At 31.2% G+C, this 22,631-nt stretch overlaps 3 protein-coding genes across 4 annotated transcripts; 1 reads left to right on the forward strand and 2 right to left on the reverse strand.

The window, feature by feature from the left end:
• Positions 1 to 4,327: 4,327 nt before the first annotated feature.
• On the reverse strand, positions 4,328 to 5,421 carry LOC114756476 (umecyanin-like). The gene is made up of 2 exons (XM_028945429.1): positions 5,163 to 5,421; positions 4,328 to 4,930 (listed from the first exon to the last, which is right to left on the reverse strand). Exons 1-2 carry the CDS (start codon positions 5,347 to 5,349, stop codon positions 4,575 to 4,577), a joined length of 543 nt encoding a protein of 180 aa, XP_028801262.1. The 5' UTR covers positions 5,350 to 5,421; the 3' UTR covers positions 4,328 to 4,574.
• Positions 5,422 to 7,347: 1,926 nt separating this feature from the next.
• On the reverse strand, positions 7,348 to 22,226 carry LOC114756474 (blue copper protein-like). Of its 2 annotated transcripts, XM_028945425.1 has the most exons (3): positions 22,222 to 22,226; positions 8,435 to 8,646; positions 7,348 to 7,697 (listed from the first exon to the last, which is right to left on the reverse strand). In XM_028945425.1, the coding sequence occupies exons 2-3, from the start codon at positions 8,622 to 8,624 to the stop codon at positions 7,432 to 7,434; spliced, it is 456 nt and encodes a 151-aa protein (XP_028801258.1). In that variant the 5' UTR covers positions 8,625 to 8,646; positions 22,222 to 22,226; the 3' UTR covers positions 7,348 to 7,431. The 2 variants fall into 2 exon arrangements, with proteins under 2 accessions (XP_028801258.1, XP_028801259.1); XM_028945426.1 differs by lacking the exon at positions 22,222 to 22,226 and having other exon boundaries at positions 8,435 to 8,681.
• Positions 18,017 to 22,122, forward strand: LOC114756473 (axial regulator YABBY 5). Its single transcript, XM_028945424.1, has 7 exons — positions 18,017 to 18,282; positions 19,243 to 19,362; positions 20,760 to 20,880; positions 21,013 to 21,061; positions 21,180 to 21,255; positions 21,376 to 21,444; positions 21,867 to 22,122. The coding sequence occupies exons 1-7, from the start codon at positions 18,205 to 18,207 to the stop codon at positions 21,867 to 21,869; spliced, it is 516 nt and encodes a 171-aa protein (XP_028801257.1). The 5' UTR covers positions 18,017 to 18,204; the 3' UTR covers positions 21,870 to 22,122.
• Positions 22,227 to 22,631: the final 405 nt, after the last annotated feature.

Consider the following 22,631-nt stretch of genomic DNA (forward strand, 5'->3'; position numbering starts at 1 on the left):
CAAGTCTGTATGTTTAAGTTTGAGCTTGACCTATTTACTAAATAGGCTCAGTTAGGCTTAAAACTAGATTATAAGCTCTTGATAGAGGTCTAGCCTACTTTCTTTTTCTTTTCTTTCTTTTTTTTGTTAAGCACAAATATCTTCTTAATACAGATAATTTTATTCAAGGCACTATGAGACACTAAATGTAAACACTTCTGCCAACTAAAATTTGAATTTTAATTCATTGTTGTGAAAAATTAACATCTTTTACTGGATTCTAATCCTATTGATAGCCTACTTTCACTGCTACCTAAGATTGCAGATGAGCCATTCAGGCTTTCGTCGATGCACCTAAAAGAGAAAATTGCCCATAAGTCACATTATAAAAAATTTACATATAAATATACCTTTTTTAAATTTCATTTAACATTAATAGGTCAAGCTGAGTTTCATTCATCATTTACAACTTACGAGTCAAATTTACAAACTAATGTTTAGAAGTCAAACTTGTATACTTGTCATTTATAATTTAAACTAATAAATATTCAGTATTTTATTACCTATTAATATTCAACGTAATTCAAGGAACCTATTTATATTTATTTTTTAGTTGGAACTTATGAGTAATAATTCCTAATTAAAATTGAATAGGATCCGGTCAACTCGATTTTAAATATAAAAAAGTTTAAGCGAGTTAGTTCCCAGAACTCACCAGGGATAAGGTATACTTTCAGGCAGAAAGCACTTACAGAAATACTTACAGATTACCCATTAATAAGATCCTCACATCGATAATAAGATTTGAAGTCACGACCTCATGGTTATGAACAGACTCCTTAACAGCTGGACTAATTTTTGTTAGCCTAATTGTATAGTTTGATTCATTCACAATTCGGCCGAAATTAACCTTTAAAAAATGGCCATCCAAAACCGACGACACCGGCTGAAATTGATTAACCCGAAAGACTGGGAACAGATCATAGGAGAAGGGCCCGCAAATTTTTTTAGTACTTAAATCTAAAATGTTGCGCTTTTTTGAACAAATCCACGCCACTTCTCTTGTAAATCACTCCATGTGTCACATGACTTGAGAAAATGTGCACTGCGCTATATTATTAATTTGTTCCCACCTATGAAATGTTCAATTCTTTTTCATTCCAACTTGTTTAGGTGCGTTTCATGGAGTCCGAACAATGAGATTAATTATTCTATTAAAAAAATACTCACTCTCCAATTTGAAATGTTTAATAAATTAGATATATAATTTATTGATGTTAATAAAGTTTATGATTAAGGTGTAAATTTAATCTGAAAATTTTATGTTGCCCCAAAAGTTTTTTTAGCTTACTATTACCTTAGAAATTTAAAAACATAATAATGCTGCCCCACTTCATTAAAATATTAATGTTGACGGTTCAAAAAATTGACATTAAGCTTCAATATTTTTAACGGGATGATATTGTTTCATATTAACACCTCTAGGGTGATCTTAAACCGAAAAAAACTTCTAAAGTAACATTACTGGATAAATTTGTAACTTAACCCTAAAATTTATCAAGTTAATTGTTCATAATAAAAGTGTGCTGGTTTTCTTAGATAACTTTTTAATCATTACATGCATTGATAAAAGTCCTCTTTAATATATTATTAACATATTATATATGCAATTAATAAGAATAATTTAAAACAAATTATAAATTTAAAAGATAAAGTTGATCTTACATTTAAAATTAAAATAAATTCTTCCACTGACCTTTAAAGAGCAAGAGTGTACAATTTGTTAAAAAAATTAGGATAAATTTCTAAAATAAAATACATGCCGAATATATGAAATTTCCTTTTAGATAGCTAACATTTGAAAATGACAGGGAAGAAAGTGAAGTTTGAACTGATATTTTGAAAACATTGTGAAATTACCTGTATTACATTTTGTGACATAACTGACATTAATAAAACTAGAAATGACAAGTATTGAACTAGTAATGACAAATATTGAGTTGGAAATAATAAGTTTCATAACTTTTTTTTTTAGAGAATGACAAATAATGATTTTGAAAATTATTAAATCTCAAATCACAATTTGTTATAATACTTTAATAGGTTTTGATAACACTTGACTTTCAAATAACAACAAATTTTTGGAAGAATACCGATTTGAGACTTTGTAATTTTTACAATTTTTTGTCATTTTCCTCTTTTTCTCCATTATTTTAATTAGTAAATTAAGAAGTTGTAAACTGAAAAATAAAAATAATAAGTATTGAATTGAAAATGACAAATTTCATAACATTTATCACAAAATAGTATATGGATAATTTCACAACATTTTTAAAATTTTAAATTAGGTCTCAATTTCTTTCCTGTCATTTTTAAGTACTAGCCAACTGAGACTTTGTTTTGGGAAAAATTTTATATCATATGTGGAGTTTTTCTCAACCACTCCAACACCCCCCGGCATCTGGCGTTCGCAGATCTCCCCTCCACCGGTGTCCTCATGTTCATCCACCAACTCTTCTTGTTTCTTTATTATTATTTTTTTACTATTTATTCATTCTCTTTTTAAAAAGATATTACTTTAATTTAATATATTCAAATTTAAATTTGTTGCATGACGTGCAAGAAATAAAAAAAAAATCTTTACAAGTCATTGTACAAATCATAAAATATATATATTTCTGTATCGTTCCAGTTTATAAAAGTAAAAATATACTAATATTCTTTCATTTTGCAGACTTTCTTTTTATTTTTAAAATCCATATAAACCGTCCATCTAATTGTCAATTCACTATTAAATCACATACATTTATTTAATTTTTTTTAGGCATAGGTTCCTCTTATTAGAATCAATCCTATTCGAGGAACTACTATCGAATATTAAATGTGAGTATTAATTTTTATTTGATTTTGTTTATTCTTCTTATTGGATATACTAATTTTAATTGGCTTTTATTAACTTCTAAATTGGTGTGTCCACTTTGTAAATTTTTAATATTCTTAATTTAAAAACTCTTCCATTATCGAATATATTTTCTGTCTTAATATTATATTTTACAGATTTTCCTTAATTTTGTTGGATTCCATCTCAATATTATTGTTTTCTTTTTTTTTGTAATATTTTAATATATAAAAATTAAAAACATATTAATTTAATTTTGATTAGGTTTTTATCAAAAAAATTGTGATTAGTTGAGTTTAATAATAGATTGACCTGGGTGAATTTTGAACCAATATCTTGAATAGTTCAATAACCAATATAATTATTAGAGGAAATTTATGTGTAAGTCTTTCTAATTTCATTTTTTCAATTAAGTTCTTATAATTTTTTATTGGGTCCTTATAATTTCCACAACTATAGATACTAATTAGTTCTTATATTTATAATTTTTTAATTTCTAAAGAAAACAACATTGATAATCGTGCTGGAAAAACAGTATTAATAATTATTGATGTAACTCTCACTCAAGGAGCACTTAGATTAATTTTGCCCAATCATCTAAATAAAATCAAAATCTCACTCGAAAAAATAAAATAAAAATCTCAATCTTAAAAAAATAAAATCAAAATCAACCAGATTAAAAATTATATATAGATATAAGAAGACAGTCAAGACATAATTTTTTTATTTTTTATGTTGATAATAAATAAATTTATTTCATCATTCTATTTTTTTAAGAAAACATCATTTTACTTTCTTTTTTTTACTTTTTACTTCGTATGTTGTGGCAACTTACGAGTATAGTCAGTGATGCTTATAATTGAGAAAACTATAAATATGTAATGAAAGACTGTTTTTTGGCCAAAAAGAAAAATTAATTAAGAATTTAGTGAAATTATGATTGATGAATTAATTTTTCAGAAATTACAATTATGTCCCAGAGAAGGAACATAATTACTAAGAAATCCTAATAATAAATTAGAAGTTGTTATTTTTAACTCTGAAACTTGTGATTACAGGATACTCAATTGTTATTAGGACTTTTTAATAATTATATATATATTGGATTTTGCTGCACTTCTCCCATTAATTTTTTTAATTATTAAAGACATTACTATTCAACGTCACAAAAGCCTTAACTAACCTGATTTACGTAGTCTTATTTTTTATAATATGTGTTACGCCATCCTAATGCATATTTTATGTATGTGCCATGCAATGTGTTAACATTGAAAGAAACCCATGACTTTAAAAAGTCATAGCACCTCTATGAACTTGACATGCACATTACATACGTGGCCTATATATTAATTTCTCTTCAAATCACCAAAATTCAACTTTGGTTTATTAATTTAGTCAACACAATTTTTAATAACTAATAAATAAATGGGAAAAATAAACTCAAAATTGACCTACTCCACAACAATGTATATAATCGTTTATTCCATCAACGCAATAATAATATATCTTAATATACACCAAACCAAGAAAAACAAACTAGTTCAGCAATAAACCCAATACATCTGAACCATAACTAATCAAAATAACACATAAACTAAATTCCACCAATGCAAAATGAACCCCCAACAGTATGAATAATACACAGAAAATTAACCAAAATCTCCCTGTAATAATCACTATATCTATATATATGTATCTAGAAATGAAGGAACAAGTTCAGACAACTAGTAGCGAGAAGAAGAGAGAAAGTAATAGCCAGAGAGGTGGCTGAGGATTCTGGAGGAGTTTCGCCGGGTGGTGAAGATCCCGGAGCTCCGGGCACAGACGGCGGTGAAGTAGGAGAGGAAGAGCCGGAGACATTAATGCTTAGCTTTTGACCACTGTTACAGTGACCTGGGAAACCACAAGCAAAGTGGAAATCTCCGGTTCGGTTCAGAGTCACTCTAGCCGGTCCGTTGTTAATCAATTGAATCGGGTTATTCACGTTGCAATTGTCAAAGTTGTCTTTAGTCAATATGGCTACATCGTGCCTCCCCGTGGCAAAGTTAAACACTGCCCAAAAAGAGAAAAGCAAAAGAGAGTATAAGAAAGAAGGAATTATCCACACTTGTGTATTTACGCTCGTGACGAGTTTAACACCACATCTTAACTCAAAGGAATAAAGTTACATGTTTTCCGGCCAAGCTCTAAACATGAAATATTTTTACTTTTTTTTTTTAATATCGAATCAAATCCACTGACACTTGACATCCTAACATATATGTGAAGGGAGGAATTTCTTTACCAAGAACATCGTTTACGTTGAATGTCAAATCTGAAGCCCAATTGGAATAGAAAGAAGCGCCGCCAGAAGGATTATTGGTCCACCCGGTGGAGCCGCCCACCGTGAAATCTTCAGCCTCCGTGCCGGGGAGGAAAATCGCGGCGAAAGCAGCCACAAAAAGAATCGCCATGTTCGCCAACTTAGCCATCTCTAACGAACGTGATATGTGATCTCAGGTCGTCCTGCCGCTGGCTCTATTGGTTTCTGATGTTTTAGGTTGGAAGGGCTTTGTCTTGTGCTATGTGTGTATATATAAGCACACACCCTTAAATTACAATGAAGTTGTAGGTAAGTCCATAGATTGAACGAGTCCTAAAATGCATGTATTATTATTATTATTATTATTATTATTATTATTATTATTATTATTATTATACTACCAAGCTAATACCATACAAAACATAAATAGATTAGTACAATATTGATGATTTCATCAAGCATGACTATAATATAAAGCAACCAATCAAATTAGTTTACGTGAAACATCTGTACATTGACTATGTGCTATTCAGGTTCTACTTCTAGAACTTTTCAACCTATATATATAGAGAGAGACACACACACACAAACACAGAAAAATTCATTGGCTAATAATGGTATAAAAAGGGAAATAAAATTCTAATAATGCAACGCTGTGAAAATTATTTACCAACGTATACTACACACACACACAGAGACAGAAGTCACTTCGATAAAGACCGTTTTTTTGTCAATTTATTTCTACATATGACGTTAGCCTGGCTTCACATTTCCAATTGAGACGTTGCATTGCATGTAATACCACAAAACACTAGATTAGTGACAATATTTTTTACATACATATGTATATTTGAAATATTATCTTAATCGAATTGTATATTTAAATTTTTAAAAAATTACTAAATAAGTAAGTTCACATAATTAAAGAATTTAAGATATGATAAAAAAAGTTTTAAAATATATATATGCATCAAAATTATTACCAATGATTTTCAAACAATAACATAGTTTTTAAAGATGGGTATTTTAGCCTAAAATATGTTATGTAATAATTGATTAATGATTGAGTTGATGAGAGTTAAAATCTCAAGAATAGCAGGCAGTTTATGTTTCGTAAATCTTTGTTTCAGGAGAGATTTATATGTGTTTTAAAAATGCCAGGGATATTTACGTAATTGAAGTAAACTAAGGGGAATGCCGGTGTATTTTAGTTGCCAAAAACAATTAATATATATGCATTATAAAAGTATTACATTTGACACTTAAAAAAATAATTATATACATGATGTTTTTTCCCCCCTATGCATAGATATATTCTCATTAGAAGCAATTCTATTTGAAACATTATCGGACACTGAATACAGGCATCTCTTTCAGCAGGCATGTGAATCTTAATTTATCATATTGTAAGAAACTAACTCTTTCTACTAGATTTTACTAGAGTCCAGATCCAACCTCCGTAGTATATACATATACTTTTGTAAAGTGCTCATTCTCCCATGCTGGGCCAGTGGCTTTTTTAATCCCCCAAAAAAAGTTTAAGAGAAAGCCCAAAACTGACAGAACAGTATATAGGTGGGCCCCACTCCCCCAATTCCAGTTTTTAACTAGGCCTTGTATGATTTCATAGGGTTTAGGCCCCATCAGTGTATTGTGACCCGGGCTTCGGCCCTTCTCATTTCTTACCCAAAATAAAACAACGTACTACCACCCTCCCTCCGTAATTAATCCACATGAAACCAAAGGAAAAAAAAACATGACTATGCTTGATTTAAAAATTTGTTATAATAAATATAAGTAACTTGAATTTGGTTTTTTTTTCCCTAGAGTTATTTATAAATTTTCTATCATTATTATGCATAATTCAACATTCATATTATAATCATTATTTTGAAATATGACTAATTATTTTGAAACAACACTGCTACTAAACACTAATTTAATGCCCTCAAGAGGGATACATATATAATTCAAAATGTCTGTGCTTGTCAAAAATTAAAGTATCCGTGCTCATCAAAAATTTAAAAAAAAAAATGCAGAGAGAGACGTTCTTAAAACCTTGGCCATGGCTGCAACGGGCGCAATTTTTGTAACAAATAACAGTCAATACAAAAACTATATAAATAATATAAATGGATCCAATCCACCAATTGTGTGCGTACGTAATCGTTAATTTATTCTTTCAACGCAATGTTATTATTATCACTCCACAACACAGAAAACTCATATCATTAATTTAGAGAAACAATGGTTATTGGCAGGGCGGTGAGGCGGTAGGGGATGGCGCAGGCGAAGGAGAAGTAGAAGTGGAGGCTGAGACGACATTAACGCTAAGCTTTTGGCCGCTGTTACAGTGACCGGTGAAAGCACAGGCAAAGTAGAATTCACCACTTCGGTTCAGAGCCACTCTCGCCGGTCCTGTGCTCAGCACTTGAATCGGCTTCGTGAAGTTGCATTTCTCAAAGTTTGCCTGACTCAATATGGCCACCACATGTCTTCCTGTTGGGAAGTTGAACACTGCCCCAACAAAATAGCAGATAAGAAAAGATATATATATATATATATATATATATGACTAATTAGAGAATGAATTAAAGGCGCACACACACTTGATGCAAGTCTTATCAAATTAGTTCAAGTTTTTTTTTTTTTTTTGCCTGATAGTTCAAGTTATTTTGATAGAAAGACAAACTGTTAAAGTATACGCTTGGTCCCTGCCTTAATTTTACATCAAGCTTTCCTTGAAGATTATACATATGGAATATTTTTAGTCCTTTAATTTTAATCTTGTCACTTTCATTTGATGGAACATGCCGAGTCAACGAGTTTAAATGATAATTCCAAAACTATAACTGCTCACAAACCATGCTTAGATTTTAATCTTCCAATATAATAATTTTTGTATTTTAAGATTAAGGTAAACCTGCTGAAAAACTTAATCGATAGAAAATTTATATAATCCCTTAATATAATAATTTTTATATTTTAATACAATCCATAAGCATTGAAATTATGCTTTGCAACAGCATTTTTTTCATTTGATTATATTAAAGGACTAGACTAAAAATTTGTTTAAAATTAGATGATCAAATATATTACATACTCTTTAAAATCTAAAACTCTATCAGGACATCAAGATATATATATATATATATTCATCCATAATATTTATCTTTTTCAGTTCAACATGGTCAACTGCAAATAGAGGCATTAGAGAGGTATTAGACCCAGAACAAGATTGATGACAAACCTACCAAGGGTGTCGTTGACTTTGAAAGTGAAATTCTTTGCCCAGTTGGAATAGAAAGAAGCGCCGCCAGGAGGATTATTGATCCATCCTGTGGAGTCACCCACTGTGAAATCTTCAGCTTCTGTCATTTGTAGCATTATTGCTCCTAAAGCAGCCACCACTAGAATTGCCACCTTCTCTATCTTAGCCATCATCTCTATTTGATATATATGTGATCTCAGGTCCTCCTTTGTGAATCGCTCTTCATCTGGGAAATATATATACACACGTATATAAACAGTACTACAGCTTTTAAAAGGGTATTTTAATTTAATTTCTATATCCAGAAGCGGTGAGAGAACTGAGAAGAATCAAAATATTGATATGGTCTAAAAATGGGTGATATTACATACAGCCATAATAGTCCTTTTGGCCATAAATGAGGGGGGGAAATCAAGCCAAATCTTCTAATCATCGTCAAATAAAGCCATAAAATGAATAGGTTAGGAAAACATCGATTTGGTGCATGTACTATTGATTGAATTATTATCGGCATTGAATGCTGAAGGATTTTGAGTAGGAGAAAAAAAGTGTACCAACACTACCAAAAAAAAATTTAGGCAATTACAAAAAAAGTTGCTGCTGAATATAAGACCTGGGTTCATTTTCAGCGGCGACTTTCTAATATTACTGCTGAAATTATAATATAATAATATATATTTTATTTTATAATAGTAATAAACAAATTCAATCCAACTTAATGACAAGAAAATTGGATACGAAAGGAGGTGGTCATGAGTTCGAACCTTGAAGAAGACACATTTAAGGTGAAAATATTTGGGCGGTGACGTGAAGACGGGGAGGAGTGATGTGGCAACGACATGGAGGTGGCTAATGATGACGTGGCACCCCGGTAGTGATGAGGTGGAGGTGGCCAGTGATGATGTGGCATCAGTAAAGCCAATTTTTCCTGGGTATCACTCTCAACAGCGACAACAAAGTCACTGCTGAAAGTCACTTTTGACAACGATAGATTGTCACCACTGAAAGTTCTTTTAGTGGCAACAAGAAGGTCACTGCCAAAAGAATCTTTCAGTGGCAATAAATGTCGCGACTTAAACTTCTAAAAGTGATCACCGCTAAAAGTGTGTTTCAGCAGTGACCTTTTTGTCACTGCTAAAAATTTTCAGCCACAGTTGCTACAGCAATGACTTTTCAACAGTGACTTTTTGTCGCCACTGAAAGTCAATTTTTTTTTTTTGCAGTGATTACGCATATGTATCCTTCTATTAAAGATAATCATATTCGAAGTACTATAGAATACTAAATGTGAGTATTTCTCTCAATAATGATTCAAACATTAGTTCGCCACGTTATAAAGACCTGAACCCTTCCATTAGATGCAACCATATTAGTAAACATAATTAATTAATTGAATTTAATTGAACCATATGCGTCTAAAACCTTTCCTTCAAACAATTCCGTTGTCATATAATCTACAGATACGAATGTGAAGCGTTGCGTTGGTTTATCCAATAAAGTTCATGAACATATTTGATGAATATAAAATGTTATGCAAATTTATTTTCTTCATTCAATGAATAGTTTTGAAAATGATTCATGGATGCGTGCCGATATAAAACACCTTAGTACCTAACTCTATTAATTAAGATTCTATTGGACAATTATCACGTTGTTGCAATCATTTAAGTTAATCAATTAATTAAATGAAATCCTGATAAAAAAATTAATTAAATGAAATCACTATAAGGAATTCAAAGATTTATTCTCAGTTCTCACAGTCAAAAAAAATATGATAGTGAAATACACATGTCCCACTTGCTCCTATCAGCAAAAGAAAAAAAGAAAGGAAACTTTGAAAAAGGTGAAAACCGGAGGTGGATTTACTTATATAGGGGTGTTTGGATTAGCTTTTTAGAAATAATTTTTACCGAATTTAGAGTAAATATATGAGAAAAGATGAAGAGTTTTGTTTCAATTTATGTAAAAATATTTTTTTTAAAGTGCTTTTGAGGGATCCTGACACTCCCTACATAGAGAGCTTCAGTTGTGGTTAATTAAATAACCGTGGGTCTTGGATTGCCGCTATTCTAAAGATATAGCAGAAGTGATTTTTAAAGACAGTCAGCACATTTTAAGGGCTACTTGTTATTATGGTTTTGAGGGTTTTTAATGGCTAATTCATTGCTAATTTATCCGGTCAGTAATTCCATCGCTCAATGAAAATTTTATCGCTAAATTCTATCAGTAATCGCAAGTCTTTTCTTTATATATTTTTTGTAGTGATCGGATTATCCACAATCGTTGCCACAGTCAGATCACTGGTGTTTTCAATTCCTCTTAATGGCTCTTTTCAAATAAGTTTACTTAGGGGATGTTTCTAATGGCTATTTTGGTGGAAGCCCATACATACAAACCTCCTATCAATTAATTAATCTAGAGGCTTTTCTTTTTATTTGTGGGTGTTTTTTTGGGGGGGGGGGAGAAAGGAAAGAAAGAAAAAGAAAAGGAAAACAGTCATTCTAAATGGTTCAGTCTTGCTCATCCAGTTGCCCTGCAAATGTGAATCTGTACTCTTTTATGAGATCTATTTTATATTTTTATTCTTACTGCACTTTGTGAGACAATATTCTCAAGGATAAGAAACTCCTTTTATAAGAAGAGTGAACCGTTTAAGCTATGACTCTTGAAGAATCTATATGGTTGTAAGCGGCTTTAGAAAAAGTCCATATATTGAAATATTCTTATTTATAATGAAAAATCTCTAAGATAACTCCAGTGACTTGAATTTATATATGCTTGACATATAAGCCAAACCAGTATAAATTCTCTTGTGCACCGTTTCCTCTTTATATTCCCTAGAGATTGCATAACCATTAGGCTTAGCTTATTGCAATTCGGTTGGTGTGATTCGGACGTTAAATTGGTTTTCTTCCCTTGGACAATAATGAAGGGTTAGGAGAAACTTTAACGTTGCAATTATAAGGCGAGGTTATAAAAACTAGGACCACACCTTATAGTTAATCTTGGTGGATTGAATATGCGGGCTTATAAAACATACCCAAGGCATTGAAAACCAGACTAATAATTAAACTGGTCGAGACAGTGGTTCAATGATGAATATGGTCTAATTGGAGTTAACTTAGCCGTGATTAAAATCACATAATTTAAGTAAAACATATAAAAAATTCTCTTTCACACACAACCCTAAAGAGTAATATTTACACAAAAAGACATTAATTTATAAGTCAATGGAACATTCATATGTAAACCATACATAATCTAATAAATTGTGTTACTAGTGTAAAAGTATGATAGTTTGCCATGTTATATTAACTTAAAATGATGTCATTTTAGGTTGACTAAAGAGAGAGAGATATAAAATCCAACCCGGCCGGTCTATTGTTCAAATCTCTTCACGGTTGGGCCGGCCAGGGAATTAGTTCATTAGTTTAATTAGCCAATCCAAGTTGGGTTTTACTATCATGATATGCCCACACATATGATCAGCCACAATTTGGGCTGCTTGGGTGTAGAACATGAGGATTGGAGGAGTGCACGTAAAGCTTTGTGAGTGATCAGATTGGAGGGACCAGGTTGAAGAATATGTGTGCCCTTTGTGATTGTTTCTCATTAATGTGTATGCTTGCACGTATGTGTAAGTCCCATATTTTTCTCTAAATAGTAATTCAAAGTTATAATAAAATTCATTTCTCGTATATTTCATTAATGTTGATTACATATACATATACATATACATATATCTATGTATTTCCCTTTCTGACGTGATATCTTAATTTGTTATCTATTTGGGGCCACGCAAATGTGGTTTCCAGGTGGCTACAGTCCAAATTGCATGAGACAAAATAATTCACAAGAACTTTTTGTATTACAGGTGACTCTACCCAATATCCTTCAATTCTATAAATCATAGATAAAAGTTTTAGTTAATTTGAAGAATGGTCGATCATTGATGTGTCCTTTCTCTTGATAACATCTTTCCGCATTTAAAGGATACATGTATGATAAGAAGATAATAAATTCAACTGTTGTTTCTCTAGCTAGTGTTCCATGAATTTATTGGTCAACATTCTGTGTATTTATCCCTTTTACATGTATCCAGTTAGCTAGGGTTGATCGACTGTTGTAATGTTGTGAGTCCCATACCAGGGAGTCTCATAGGTGAAATACGGTTTATGAGCTCAAAGGATTATTTTATTCAATATGTTAGTCTTTGGGGACAGGTTCTTTTTTTTTGAATTTATACTCGTAATATAAGTCTTTTATTAAGAGGCCGATATTCATGAAGAAGATTACCTACATAAGTAAAGTGTGATCTATAAGTTTAAGAGACTTTCTCACCCAACAAACTAATCAGTTGGCATAGTCTCTCCTTTTTAGGCGGTTTAAGGAATATATACATGTGCTAACCTTAATGAGTTTTTGGTTAATTTGAGAATATCAGTGTTATGATCAAATAATCTTGAGTTTATAGTTTTCTCAGAAGTTATATGTAAACAAGGATTCAGAAAATGCATTCGCGTCACATAATTACAAATAGACTGTATTAATGTAAGCCTTCGATACGTACATACATACATACATAAATTTTGCCGGAGTAAGGCATATATTTATTTGTCTAACATAATTGACAAAAAAGCTAAAAATAAACACAAATGTAAGGAATTAAAATACCGATTTTAGGTAGACAAGAGGAGCAAATATAAAAAAGAAATTATATATATAAAGAAGAAAAGCATCACCTACCAATAATACAGTGATTGGAAAGTAAGCTATGCAGAATTTATTACACCAGACATTGAAAGGGACTGAAGGTAAAAGGGCAATGGAGCAGTTCATTATTAAAATGGCTAATAAATCCACAAAGAAGAGATCCTAATAATGTTGTGACAAGCAAAAAGAAAAGGAAAAATTCTTGAGCATCATTATATGCTTTTCTGATCTTCAAAAAGCTTTTTATTCAAACGTAACTTGTTTGTCTTCTTCCATGATTTTTAATGGCTGCAAATGAAATCATTTTGCCGATATTTTCTTTGCGAGATGGCAAACAAGCTACTCCTCCGGTCTTTATTATAAGACCCCATTTGACTTTTTATTTGGTCCTAATTATAAGACCCCAATCCATTTTGTCTCTTATATTTATGCATTTTTTCCAAGATAATCCTTCTAATAATGATAGTTTTAACCAATATACTTAATTAGCAAGGATATTTTAGGAATGACAACACTTATTTATTATAAATAACCAACTTAACTTACTTCCTTAATCTCCTCAAATAAGTCAATTGGGTCTTATAATTAGGACCGGAGGAGTAATTAATTAAGAAATATTCTGTTCCTATAAAGCTATTCTTTTTTCCCCTCAATTGTGTTATTATGACATTGGCCTAAAATTGTGCTATTAGGACAGTAATTTATGATTATGCTTCTTCTATTTCTATTTAACAATTAAAATTTTGATGCCAACATCTTTAATTTGTTAACAGCACTATAGAATCAGAGAACTAAAAAAACAATTTATAAAATTAAGAGAACACAATGATACATTATATATGTGAAGTTAAAGGACTAAAGACTGCGCTTTGGCCAAATTTTTTTGTTTTGCCAAAAGAGTTAACTTTTTTTCATAAATTTCATTTTCCTACGCATTCCCCAATTAACTAAACAACTTTCCAACTAACCAAATAACCTTGATAATGAACTTAATAATAGAGAGTAATTTTGAAATTTTGAATATATATAAAAATTCAAATTCAAGTCTCACACTCAACCTCACAAGTAGAAGTAACTTTCTCAAAAATAACTTTTTTTATTTATTTATGAGACTAGCTCAAATCTTAAAGATTACTTTAAAGATCAAATTCTCATTCTTTTTTATAAGTTCTCATGGTCTTTAAATCCCACACTTAATAACAATAAACATGCGTCTGAAGACACAGGTCTGAATCACACTGTTTTGCAAAAGGAAGTAATAAAAGGATAAAGCAAAAAAGCACAACGCACGATGGATATGTATGAAGCATTTTTAGTGGTTCTCAATATGGCTTCCACTGTTCATGACACTTGATGTAACTGTTTGGAGGTTTTCCTGACTGATTGTTTAGCCTTTGGAACAAAAGGTCCTGCGAAGGCCGTCTTAATGAAAGACATTTCCTTAACTTATTATTACCACCTAAGAACAGGCAAAAGTAATATTTATTATAAGTTAATCAATGTGACATGATTATATTTATAGATAGATTTTTATTAAACAGAAAAAGTCATTTTGCCATAAATTTATTTAGATAATATACTGACGAATTAGTTTCAAAAATGTTTAAATACTACATCCAGTCCTTAACATAAGACCCTGTTTGACTTTTATTTTGGTCCTAAATATAAGACCTCAATTCACTTTGTCTCTCATATTTACTCATTTTTTTCTAAGATAATCTTTCTAATAATTATAGTTCTAGTCAATACGTTTGATTAACAAGGATATTTTAGGAAAGACAACACTTATTTTGGGACCAATAACTAATTCAACTTACTTCTTAATCTCCTCAAATTAGTCAACTGATTCTTATAATTAGGACCGGAGGTAGTATAAAGAAAAATCAAAAGCCAGAAGTAAAAAAAGTTTCTTCAACCTTAAAACAACTTTTTTGGCCAAGAAAAAAACTTTAAAACAACTTTGGGGGAGCAAAAACTCATTTGCCTCCAAAATGATGCCAAATATTTTTTTTTTCATTCTAGTAGTTTTTTGTTTGGGTCTCAACTGACTTTTAAGAATTCTTAAGGTTGTCCCAAACATGCACTCATTAACACGGAAAGCTTAATAACAAACTTCAATATTCTATTCAGAATAGAGAAAGTTAACGTTAACTTTTACCACTAGGTACAAAAGTTTCAAATATAACTAATCGTGGTTTATAGCTTGTGTAATAGTTAGTATGACGAGGTGTTCTACGTTGTACACTCTTTCTTATTTTAAATATATAGGAATTAGTTAAAGAAAAAATTGGTTAAAAATCCTGATTTGACAAATTAATTGGAGAATAGGACCTACAATAAATGTAAAGATGTGGGCACCTCAAGTATTAATAAATATGATAATAAAAAGGCTATTGACATGACAGATGTTAATTGCATATAACAAATTCTCACTTGCATACTATGGATCCTCATTTTCATATGACGGATTCTCACTTGTATATGACTAATTGTATATTACAGATGTTCATTTTCATACAACAAATGTTTACTTACATATGATGAATGCCTTCTTGCATATAGATTTATTGTGTAATACAAATGCTAATTACATATAACGGATGTTTATTTGCTAATAGTTGATAATTACTTGCATATGTATCCTTATTGAATGTTATTACTTAATATAGATGCTAATTGCATATGACGGATCTTAACTTGCATGTGATGGATACTCACTTAATATGTAATTAGCATCATAGTATGCAATAGCCTAAGAATCTATAAGCAAGTAAGCTATGCAATAACCTAAGAATCTATATGCAGGTAAGTATATGTTATATGCAAAGTGAGGATCCATTATATGTAATTAGCATTTGTATTAAGCATTAACGTGCAATAAGAACCCATGTGCAAGTAGGGATCCGCAACATGCAAATGAGTATCAGTTATATGCAAATGAGCATTCGTTAAATGCAAATGAACATCTGTTATATGCAAATGATTATTCGTATTTTGTAAAAACCCATACGCAGTTAGAAATCTATCACATGCAAGTAAGCATCCATCATATGCAAGTAAACATCTATCATATATAAATAAGCATCTATATTACACAATAAACCCGTATGTAAGTAAGGATCCATCATATGCAAGTAAGTATTTGTCATGTGCAAGTGAGCATATGTTATATGAAATTAGCATCCATATTACATAATGAACAAATATACAAGTAGGGATCCCTCATGCAAATAAGTATTCGTTAGATGAAATTAGCATCTGTATTACACAATAAACAAGTATGCAAGTAGGCATCCTTTATATATAAGTGATTATCCTTCATATGCAATGAATTATGCACAAATAAGCATATGTTGTATCAATTGAGGATCCATGATATGTAGATAAAGATCTGTCATATGCAATTAGCATTCATAAAGGCAATATAGTTTTTTTCTTATTACACTTACTTACACTTACGGGTTCACATCTTGACATTTATTGCAAGTTCCACTCCCCATTGAATTTGTCAAATGGGGATTTTTAACAAATTTTTTCTTACTTAAAAAGTTTATTTTAGTCTTAAATATAAGATTTCTATCTCTCTTATCTCGTAATTTTATAATTCCTTTTCTAAACAATCCTATTGATTGTGTATATTAAAAGAAGTTTTAGCAATAAAAATAATTTTTAATACAAATGATTAAAAGAGAGTGTTTTAGAAAAATGAATACATATTAACTAACTTAGCTAATTTTTAATATATGTAAACTATATAACTCCTACTCTTAGGACCGAAAGGAGTAGTTAGTTTACGTTGCTACTTAGAAATTAGTGGTAAGTATACTTTCAGTTTGAGTAATTAAATAATGATAAAATTATATATCTATTTTGAAATTTAAATTTTGTGCTAATACGTATATGACATTTAAAAGTTGAAATATATTTTTCGTCCAAAATTTCGAAGTTATGCAAATAACTTTTATGTCGTTATTAACTGGCACGTTATTTAACTAAGAATACAACGGCAAGATGTAACTATGCATCGATCCTAAAATTTAGTGATAATCTATCTACTTGTAGGTCAAAATTTAAAAAAGCCATATGCTAGTGTGAAAAAAGTGAAAAAAAAATATCAATGATTTACTACAAAATACACAATACACATTGTAATAAAAGGAAAGTTTTAAAAGCGAAAAAATTTGTTTAATCAAAGTTTTTAAGAGAAGTTTATTTAACTTCGTTTAAGCTGCCCAAATTTAATTAAATTATAAACACTATAATCTCTGGTGGTGCTATTTATGAAAGACACAAAATTTCGCCCCACTAGTCCGCTGCTGAAGTTGCAGGTCACTGAGGATTGTGTGGTCACTCTCACGTTTCAATTTAAAATAAATGTTACTGTATCATCAATCTGTACATATTTGGTAACTCAAACAAAACACTTTCTTCCTCGAAACCCTAACTATTCTTCCCATGAGACCTCACTGAACCTCCATCTTCACGTCTTATTATCTCTTCATATAGAAAAGCTCAGCTAGGCACATATCGATCTGTACCCCACGCATAATGTACAGTGATTAATACACCTAACTAGATGAATTAGGATTAAATCATTGTATATTTACGTGCTATACATGTAATTTATAAGTAATAAGTAATTTTTAGTGCAGTACGCTACATTTTTCCAATACCAGATCAAAACGGCTTTTTTCTGTCTGAAGCTACTTTTTCTTCCCATTCTCTTTCTCTCTCTCTCTCTCTCGCCTTCCCTCTTTACCCCGTTGGGTCCCAAAAGAATACCCTGTTACTAAGCTTTCGTCTACTGCTATGAGTTTCTCTCTATATATACAAGACGATCGAGCAAGTTTAACTGTACATATATAGCCCGGTATCTGAGGGGTCCTGAAAGAGAATAAACCGGGTTAAGCTTTTGCTTTCGGCAAATTGTTGAGAGCTACATCTATTAGCTTTCTTCTTCTTCTTCTTTCCTTGGTTTGATCTCAATCAATTTTCGTCTTTCCTTCTTCTCTGAGTCAATTAACAAGGTTTAGCAGAGACATGTCGAGCAGCAACGTGGACGTTGGTTCTGAGCAACTATGCTATATCCCCTGCAAATTTTGCAACATTGTTCTTGCGGTATATATATAACTATATATATATATATATATATATATTTCCCTGATTTCTATATATGCAGTTTCAGATCTGTTTTCCTTTCAGTTGCTGATCCATCTGGTGACTGTCTTATTTTTCAATTCAGAGAAAATCCCTAATGATTAATATGTTTTACATATGCACACAGTGTGCTGCTTTCTTAGTTTTTCCTATTTGGGTTTTCTTTCTTTCTTTCGTCTTCTTTTCTCCTAGGAGATCCAGAAAAGTAACCTAGAATTAGCTCCATATGCGTGCTGTTTTTGTGAGTGAAATCTCCTAATGTTTCCAATTTCTCTCTTTTCTTGGGGGGGGGGGGGGGGGGCTTCTTCCTCGGTTTTCTTACAGTCCGGTCTCAATCCATAGCTGGTCTTTCCTTTTCTCTCTATTCACTTTTCTTTTGCGGTCAAAGAAAAGTCATAAACCCACCCGAAAGCCCTCAAGTGCTCAAACCTAAAGAGACATACTCACAAACTTTCTGTGTCTCAGCTAATTAATTGAATCCCATAAAAAATATCATCAAGAAGGAGCAGCTTAGCTTGTAGGGTTAATTATTGTTCTTGGGTAACATCACTTAGTGCTCACTTAAAAACACCAAAAACAAAGCATTACTAATGTTGATAGCTCATTTCTTCACTTCCTGATTCACCAGTTTACTTTGTGTTTTGCTTCATGTTAAGAGGATCCCAGCTAATCTCTTCTACTTGATGGATACTGCAACTTCCTATTTTAGGGTTTTCTTTCTTCTTCCCTAAATGTCTGAAGTAGACAAACCAAAGCAAACTGCATATATGATAACCTCTTCTCTTTTTGTCTATGATCATGATGAGATCTGGACTTTTTTTCTATCATTGTTCCTTCGTTTTAACTGCCTGAGCTTTTCTTCTGAGCAAAAAGAAGCCTCCATGGAATAATAATAATAATAATATGGTGTAATTTGTGCAGGTTAGTGTTCCGTGCAGCAATCTTTGTGACATCGTGACCGTCCGATGTGGTCACTGCTCCAATCTATGGTCCGTGAACATGGCAGCCGCATTTCAGTCACTGTCATGGCAAGAAGTTCAGGTAACTTGAGTTTTCTCAGCTTATTTTTTGGGCGGCCTGTTTCTGCTGCTAATTAATAAGTAATAATCACTCTAAATAATATATATAACTATAACAGAGTGAATATATACAAGTATATATATACACATACATGTCTAGGGATTATTTCTGAGTCCTATATCTACCCTTAGGTTCTTAGGGTTTCTGAGTGTTATTCTTTTGAGCAAATCGATGCTCTTTTAACACGCAGAGGCAGCTTCTGTTTGTTTGTTTCTGTAGGCTTTAATTAATTATTGAGAGACTCGAAGCATCTCTGAAAATTTTAAAACCATATATACTCCCTGCTGTTGTTTTATTCTACATGTAAAGAGTCATCTTTTATTAATTCATTAGAGTTAAGAAAAATGGTTAAATCACTAGTATTACTTAAAAATGAAATAATTTTTTTTTTCAGTTTCTCCTAATTAAATGTATTATCTCTAAAAAATTTAATTAATAACTTATTTTTTCATGTAAAATGACCTATAAAAATCTATTAATAATAAATGGAGTACTAAGTGGGGAACTTGGGGACCTGAAAAGTGAAAACCCTAGCTGTTAAATGTTGTAGCCATACCTGCAGCCGCCATAAGACACACCTATTTTTGCTTTTTGAAGTTTGCAGATTATAGTATAGAGGAGTCAGAACCTGTCCTAACTCTTCAAGGCAGGCAAAGTAAGGTTATTTTTAGTCTCCTTTGTTAAAACGTTAAAACTTGATTTGACTGCCCAACTTTGTTCTTCTTAGGTTTCAACGTCTTCATATCCCTCCATGTGTGTGTGTATAGATATCTATATATTTATTCTTTGGGTAAAACCTCATATTATAGTATTACCCAGATACTCCTAGTTTGCTTAAAACAAATAAAAAATGATTCCTTTTCTTCAAGATCCCCAGATCGTAGCCCTTTATTTGAACAACTGTCATCTGGGTTTTATGTGGCTCATCCATATCTGATACGTTGCATTCTAAGCTTCAATATTTCAGTTCTTTGAAGCTGCTGCTACTTCTTTCCCACTTCTTATAACAGCACATTAACTTTTCTTGGGGGGCAAAATGTCAATATATGATATATTAAGTACGGACCAAACTTAAAAAAAGTGAAATTATAGGTAGATTATTATAAATTTTGACACATTTTAAACCCTATATATGAAATACACACAAATTTAATTGTTATGAAATGCTTTGAGATCATTTTTTCTCTCTCTTCCTCCTGAGACCCATCCCTAAATCATCATCTGAGCAAAACCTTAAAACCTTGAAAAGCAGTGTAAACAAAAGGAAAAATAGATTGGAATGAGCCTTCAATTCCTAAGTACAAAAAACTAACTAAAGGTATTTTTTTTTGTTTATTTAATGACATTTTGATTTTCAGGCTTCTGGGTTATCCAATCCAGAGTATAGAATCGAGACTGGTTCGTCTTCCAGAAGCAACAATAGGGTTCCCATGCGAACCCCTACCACACGTATTGCAACTGAGGCTGTGACCCCTAGGCGTGAGTAATTTACAATAAATTACTTTCTGAATTAAGTATATAGTTCTTTGACCAAAAAAAAGAATTAAGTATATAGTTATATACTACATTTCTCTTAATTATCTTCTGATGAGCTGTTATTATCCTTTACAGCTCCCGAGAAGAGGCAGCGCGTACCTTCTGCGTACAATCAGTTCATAAAGTAATATGACTAGTTATTACAATCTAATTAATTATTTTATTTCAATAAGTATCAGATTATATTATAAATTATAAAATCATCAATTATACAATTGAACTGTCACTGTTTATGTATGCAGAGAAGAGATTCAGAGGATCAAAGTCAATAACCCAGATATCAGTCACAGGGAAGCATTCAGCACTGCTGCGAAGAATGTAATTAACAGATATTACTATTATATATATTGGTTTTTAATTTAATATCTTCCTTTTAATTTATGTATTTGCTTTGTGAGGTTGCTAATATCTGGAGATTATTTCACTTTTAATTATTAGTGGGCACATTTCCCTCACATTCATTTCGGGTTGATGCTGGAGGCCAATAATCAGGCTAGGATTGGGAATGTAAGTATATCCATGAATTTTCCCACAATTGTAAATTTATTTGTTTGAACAGTTTGCATGCCAAATTCCAACTATATAATTGTCATTTTTTATTTATTCATATGACTAAACTTATATGGTTTCTTACATTTCTGCCATTATATTATACATGTGTGTGTGTTATTTATTTAAAATATGACATGTAAAGAAAATCGTTTTGCGAAACTCAAGCGTGTGATGTGGAATTGCAAACGCATGAAAATTATCTTCATGGTTTTTCTTATTATTTATGGTTTGCGAATGTTATAATTTTTTATATATTTTTTTTTTTGGTTGATCATGTATATATAGATTCAATATTGATTTTATAGATACAAAATGCACAATTGATGTAATCTTTTTGCCTTTTTTTTTTTTTGGTTCTTCTTCTTCTGGAACCGAAGTGATGCGCTCAGGAAATGCGAGGAAGCATTTAACGTCAAGGGCTATGGATTACATATTTGAACAAAGAGTGGTTCTAATCTTCATCATTTGAGTCTGTCAAACAAACAATGTTCTAACTTTGGTTGTGTTTAAAAGGGCAGTTAGTTATTTTTCTTCGTCAATATACTTGTACTGTAATCCCTTAGTACTAGGTCGATCGGTTTAATGTCTTGGCATAAATTGAAGTAATTAATGATGCTGCTTTTTCATTTTCAATCTCGAGTTCATCTTCTTGCTAGATGAGATAGTGACTCACTTAAACCTCTCTCTCTCTCTCTCTCTCTCTCTCTCTCTCTCACACACACACACACACACACATAGTTCCACATTGGCTTAAGTTAATAAACTCTGTAATGAATACTCGCTATCAAATCATAAATATAAGAATTAATCAAGAGTTTGTTTTATTCATAAATATAAGATCTCAATCTTATTCTTATATGATGTAAAAGTTATATTAGTAACCTTCCAATGTAAATGATTACAAGGAGAGTTATTTTAGAAAACTTAACACACACTCTTTAAAAATAACAAATTTATCTGATTCTTTTATTATCCGTGAATTAGCTTTTAGAAAGTAATCCTCAAGTTTCATTAATGAAAATTTCGCCATTGACTCTATAAGCAGTTCTTTGGCCAAAAAAAAGAAAACCTATATATATATATATATATATATGTAAAAGGTTATTAACAGCTTCTACATTCATATAAAACCTCTATGATAG

This window comes from Neltuma alba, unplaced genomic scaffold (assembly GCF_004799145.2).
Source record: "Neltuma alba isolate B1F8T4 unplaced genomic scaffold, ASM479914v2 tig00010413_pilon, whole genome shotgun sequence".
Classification (NCBI taxonomy): Eukaryota; Viridiplantae; Streptophyta; class Magnoliopsida; order Fabales; family Fabaceae; genus Neltuma; species Neltuma alba.